The 6279-nt window shown below is 42.4% G+C and overlaps 1 protein-coding gene across 2 annotated transcripts; it reads right to left on the bottom strand.

The window, feature by feature from the left end:
• Positions 1 to 468: 468 nt before the first annotated feature.
• lhx8a (LIM homeobox 8a) lies at positions 469 to 5985 on the bottom strand. 2 transcript variants are annotated; one of them, XM_040172400.2, is made up of 8 exons: positions 5786 to 5985; positions 4747 to 4905; positions 4294 to 4415; positions 2747 to 2967; positions 2396 to 2517; positions 1693 to 1788; positions 1354 to 1531; positions 469 to 1116 (listed from the first exon to the last, which is right to left on the bottom strand). In XM_040172400.2, the coding sequence occupies exons 1-8, from the start codon at positions 5798 to 5800 to the stop codon at positions 1040 to 1042; spliced, it is 990 nt and encodes a 329-aa protein (XP_040028334.2). In that variant the 5' UTR covers positions 5801 to 5985; the 3' UTR covers positions 469 to 1039. The 2 variants fall into 2 exon arrangements, with proteins under 2 accessions (XP_040028334.2, XP_040028333.2); XM_040172399.2 differs by having other exon boundaries at positions 5219 to 5798.
• Positions 5986 to 6279: the final 294 nt, after the last annotated feature.

Below are 6279 nucleotides of genomic sequence, written 5' to 3'. Positions count from 1 at the left end.
ATAAAATCTTTCCACACCAACGAATCGGCAAAATAGGAGCCAAACAACAGTTTGTCAAACAATAGTTTGATGAAACAATTTTGTGTTTACTTTCCTGGTAAATCCATACTGAAATATGCTACACCCATTTCCTGTGTAGTAGAGTAGTTTTAATAAAATAAATCAAAATACATGATTTGTCTTTAGTTCATCCAATAATGATTAAGACTTAAAAGACTTCAGGAGATGTGCTGCAATTCATTATTAACAATACGTAGTTATTGTTATGCAGTGCAATAGCACCTGACAAAGCAGTTATATTAAGAATGTATAGACTATATTAAAATTATGAATGCAAAAAAGTAAGCAGCATTTCAAGAGAGAACTTCTAAAATAATTTAATATATCCTCTGCAAAGCTCTAAGTACGAGTACTGCACAATGTCACACAAATAGAAACAGTCCAAAGCATGTGAACTCAAACAGCACATTGTGTTGCAGCCGTAGACTTTTAATTCCCAGCAGGTCAAACATGTCATGTTGCACTTCATACATGGCTTCTAGCTAAGGAAACATTTAAATGTTGCATTGCATTTAATCTTTTTTTTTTCCCAAAATAAGACAAGTGGAAGTTTTGAGAGGAGCCTACTTAGGCACTGCAAGCGGAGGACAGTCTGCATCAGTACTTTCTACACATCGGTCAGTAACAAACTTTGGAGTAGGAGCAGGAGCAACCACTCGAATGCCCAACTTACAATTCGATCATCCAACACATCCTTAAATAAAAGGCTTGAAACTGAAAAGTTCATTACACATAAAGTGCCATATTCGATCATTTTTTCCTAATAAATTAAACAAAGAAATGCACAACATATACATATTAACAAAGGTTGCATTGACACTTTCATTGTCCCTGTGTGATCCGATGAAATTAACTCTGGCTGCCACACGCGATGCATTTAACGATACGAATAGACCAACTGCTGCCGTGGCCTTTGGTTGTCATCATCCAATCATCAGCCATTATCATTGTCGTCCGTTGTAGAGAGGCGGGCTGCAGCTCAGGTATGGCTGACTGGCAGTTGTGTTAGGGAATGAGAGATGAGTGGCTGAAGCAAAAGCGGGTCCGGATTTTGGACTAAGGGAGTTGAAAAGGATGAAAAATGATGAAGGACTGTTCATTGAATCACAAAGTTATTTCTGAGACAACAGCTACATTTATAGAACATGATTTAAACAAACTGTAGAGAAGGGATTCCGTCAGGTAGGCTGTCACCCGCCCAGACCATACACACAGCTATCCCATTGACAATTTATATTATTAGCACTGAGCTAACCTCGTATGAAAGTATAGCAATGTGTGTTTGTTTCTCACCTTCCATGTAAGTCAGCGTGGTGAGGAGGGGTGTGTCCGGGGAAATGTACGTTGTGTATTGCAGGTCCTCCATCAAAGGTGGCGTCAGCTGACCAGGAGCAAAGGATGTCATCAGGGAGGAGGCAGAATTTGGGCTGATGTATTTCTTTTGTCGAGCTCGACAGTTCTGAAACCAAACCTGAACCAGGAGAACAAACTGATTACTCTAGTTGGAGTCTGATTGCATACTTTGACTACGCCATTAAAGTTATCATTCTCTCTCTATTGTCAGAATTCATCACAATGCTGACGTTTTTCTTGGAAGCAAATGTCTTGCTGTCCAGTAGTGAGAGGCTTTACCTGAATAACTCTGCGACTGAGACCGGTCCACTCTGCCAGTTTCTGTAGAGTCTGTGCGTCTGGGTTGTTATCTTTAGTAAACTGAGTTTGCATTACCTACACATGTAGAGAGAGAGAGAGAGAACTTGTTGGATGGAAAAGACAACTCACGAAAATTCAGTTTGTGGTCAAATACCCTGCACACTAGAGGGCAGACATCATGAGAACGAGGTAACCGAACATCTCCGACAGCGGCGTGCGCAGCGGACAAACTACAATTTCTTTGAAGATGGATTACAAACAAGCATCTTAGATGCCTTCAGGTGTTGTTACAGTGCAGAGTCATGCAGACAATATAAAAGAAAGTATATAATGCATTTAAATTTGTTACGCTAACAGTTACTTAAAGGATCTGCGTTTCTCCATCATGATCATGGTTTCTCGCAAACGCCCAAATGATTCGGCAGCATTTAGCAGGGAATTGTGGCACGGAATTCTCTCCTTTTCTTTCGTAAAGGACAGTCAAGTGGTTCCTATGCTAAAGAAGCACGGAGTACGTAAGCATTGAGGCACCTTTCCTTAGCCTTTAGAGAATCCATTTGTGTCTGTACAGTACTTGTTGCCTGACCATTTCTGTGCCACCTGCACTACACTGAGGAGAAAATACATGTATAGCCCACTAATCAGAGCACTAGGCGAAGGACACAGACAGGTTTCGCCGTACTTGTAACTGGTCCACAGTGAAGCTGGTCCTGGCCCTCTTAGCGGGTCTTCTCAGGGTGCCTGACTCTTCTTTCTCGGCCTCCTCCTCCTCCTCCTCCTCTGCTGCTGCTGCTTTTGGTTGCTCTTGAGACAAAAACGTGTAACAGGAGTCATTTGACATTTTCAAAATAAGGGCCTGTTTCAGATGAGCTCCTCCTGTGGCCATCTTATGGGTCACTGAGTGAGTATTTGGTGTCCAAGCTGCCACCTGCATGTAACCAAAGTGGGTCGATTACCAAGATCAGTGAACTCTTTCTTTATATTATTGATCTGACTTTTTGTCTAGCATTGCTCAACCACACCTCTTCCTCACCATTTTCTTTAGTGCGTTTGATATTCTCCATCATGATGTCATAGTGTGGCCGGCAGAAGACCCGGTTCTCTAGCAGTCCGCATTCCTCCCCTGTGGACAGCTGCCGCTTACAGGAGGTGCAGGAGAAGCAGGCCAGGTGGAAGGTGCTGCCTCGAGCCCGACGCACCCAGTCGCTGGAGTGAATGTTACGGCCACAGCGGCCACAGCGGGTCCCATACCTCCTAAACAAGAGACCGGCAACGGGACAATAGGTGGAATATAAGTCGGCTTTGGGTCAAAGTGGTTGGGTGGGGCTTGTGACTACGTCATCAGTGATGGTATCATCTAGTGAAGGGATCATCTTCTACAGAGAGACCTACATTTAGTCCCACTTGTTTTACGTCGGCTCTAGATGTCCTGCTACAGACCCGTAGAGTAAATAGTAGATAGCCATAAAACTGAAATTCATTACCAACATCGATACCATTACTTGCCATTTCAAGTCTCCTGGAGTGTTATGTTGAAATATGCAAATGGAAGCTAGCAAAAGGAACTAATTTTGTATGTAGTAAAAAAATGCAAATACATTTTTAAAAAAGGACACCTGAATATTTGGTAAAGCCAGGTTCAGAATTACTGCTCTACAGCCAAAACATTTTTTTTTTTTTTTAAATCAATTGTTCCCGTATTTTGTATTATATATAATATTAATTCTGTATGTAAGTGCTACTGAAGTGGAGATTTCTGGCCATGAGAACGTAAGTAAAGTAAATTAAGGGAAGAGTCCTTTAAAACATAGATGTGTGAAATTACAATTAGGAATTGTTCTACATTTTTTAAAGGTTATGTTAAAAATGCAGATGATTAAAGCAAACCTTTTGTCAATTTAAAATTTGCAGACCCAAAAGAGACAAAGTAGTAAAATAAACACCCAAATGTGTATTATGGACGTTTTCTTTATAGCAGTGTGAAGGAAGAGGTTCCACAGAAGCCGAATAAACCAAAATCAACCAATGCTTTGTCAACAATTGGCATATTTGAACATTATTTTTTCACATTGGTGATAGAACGGCATATACAGTGTGCTCCAGAGCTTGGGCCTCTCAGACCAGGCGAGAGAGGTCAGTCTGATAAAGCTGTTCTCAATTTCCACTTTCTGTGAGTAATCTACTTATGTATTCCAACTCGTAGAGAGTAGTCAAAATAAAAACAAAATCAAAAACACTGGGCACATTTATTTGATTTTTTTTAAACAGCAATGCTGACAATATATTTCCTAAATTATGGTTGCTCTATCAGATTGAGCTGAATGTGCAGAAGCATGCAAGCAACATCAATGTGTCCACAGTTTGTTTGTTCCTTGACGTTGTTTTATTTCAATTGCAGCTTGTAATTAATTCCAAGGCCTAGACATTCAGGATAAGAGTAGTTTATAGTATACAAGTGATGCTTGAACAATGACAATTATCATTGCAAGCAGCAAACCGTTGGTATTTTTATTTTTCTCACATGATTGTTATTTATCAAGAAATGCCACTAGAGACAAAACAGTGTCAGTGCGGACTCACCTGAAGTAGTCGAGTTTGCAGAAAACCTGTTTGTCCTTAATGTAGCAGCTCACATGACGCCCTAGTGATGTGTTACAAACACTGCACGAGAGGCAGCGCACGTGCCAGCAAAAGTCGTTCACCTGAGATGGAGAAAGAATGTATCAAGATGAAGCGTACAAGTGACTTTTTATACATTCCTTAACAGAGGGTCCTCAGATTCTTCACAAAGCATTTGTGCTAATGGAATGACGGGTCTCATTCTCACTAGCTATAAAACTTAGTAATGTGCTTATCAAGGAATAAGACGAGTGCATAGCAGGATTAGAGTATTCAGCGGTAGTAGTTTGTAGTTTTAAAATGCAGATATTCTTAATTTAAGTCTCATGTGTTTAAAAAAAAAAACTAAAATATGAAAGAGTTTTTGTTAGTAAGAAGCGCACTATATTATTGTCAACCACATCTTCATCTGACCTTGAGGAGGTATCTGTCTACTATATCCAGGCCGCAGGAGGTGCACACGGTTTTCCCCTGCAGGGAGCCCACCGTGCGGATGGAGGCCGAGGAGGACGAGGAGAGGGAGGACGGAGAGTACGAGTCCTCGTCGAAAATATCATCAGGCCCAGAGGAACCCTGTCAGAAGCAGAATGTCCGACAATGTCACCACACTTAATGTTTCCACATGTTACATGTAAAAACGTGAGTGCATTGCGTGAGTTTGACCATATCTCACGGTGGTAAGGCTCGGAGTTTTGAGGGCATTAAAAAGTAATACAGCGTTCTTTAGCTCGGCTGGTTCACAGTATTACAGAAGGCTACATATTGGCTTCAATCAGTAATGGGTACAGGGGCCCGAGTCTGTCGATACAACAACTGAAAGTTGGCCCACAAGCTGCGAGACTTTAGGAGGGAAACAAGTTGTTGTTTCGGAAGTGAAAGCACCTACTGTGTCGACATAAATGTCTCCTTGCTGTAGCGGAGGGAAAATCGCCTCCGCGGCTCTCCTTTCATCGTCCGACATTGTGTCAGTGAGTCCGGAATGATGCGCGAGACACAATGACGGTCCCGTTGATATTTCCATGGCAACCGCCGTCATTAGCCCCACGCGCTAATACAAGTAACCCCCGCACACGATACTCGCTCAAGCTTTTAAAAGATATTTATGTGACTTTATTATTATTATTATGGCCGTGGGCTACTGTTCCTAACATCCACTTTGAAATGGAAGCCCAAACGACTTCCCCCCCTTTTTTAGAATGAGCTATTCCTTCTGGTGCACAGCTGAATCTGATTCCGACTAACTGATAAGTGTCCAGCCGCGCACGTGCGCATGATGAGTCCATTCCGGTGTGCTCCTCCTCTCACGTTCATCTAGACCAGGGGTCTCAAACTCAATTCAGGTGCGGGTCAGATGCAGCCCATCATACAGAATCAGTCAAATAACTCGTGCAGTAATAACAACGGATAAGGGCCACGCGTAGTGAAATCGTTAAGACGTTGTAGTATTACTCACCACGCTGTTAAACATTGTCCCGGAGCATCCGTCGGCTCCTGCGCTACACGCCCCGCGCGGGCCTGATGTCGCGCGTCTATTCCGCAGCAGGTGACCCCGGTGTCTTAGGCCCGACTGTCCTCGCTTATATCCCCCTCCCCTCCGCCTCGCTTCTCCCTGCTCTTCTGAGGCCTCCGTTCCCTCACCAACCCCACTTAAAGCAGCCCGTCGCACCTCCCACTGTGCTCGGACCCTCCCGCTGCAGCCTCTAAGAGAAGTTAAACTAATATTATTGAAGGAATATTTCGGGTTTTTTTTCAATTCTCTTTTAAATAATATTTTCATTTTTCAATATCATCAAGGCCAAAACTCAAATTAAGACTCATGTAGTAGGCTACACACTTTGTGTTGACCTCCCGAGACTCTGTTTGGATGTAGACATTAAGAAAACCTGATCTTTAACACTCAAAATGTTAAGATTCATTTAGTTCTGGTCTGACACTATCAGTGTTTGT

Source organism: Gasterosteus aculeatus, chromosome 3 (assembly GCF_964276395.1).
Source record: "Gasterosteus aculeatus chromosome 3, fGasAcu3.hap1.1, whole genome shotgun sequence".
Taxonomy (NCBI): Eukaryota; Metazoa; Chordata; class Actinopteri; order Perciformes; family Gasterosteidae; genus Gasterosteus; species Gasterosteus aculeatus.
This window is presented reverse-complemented; position numbering and strand designations above follow the sequence as displayed.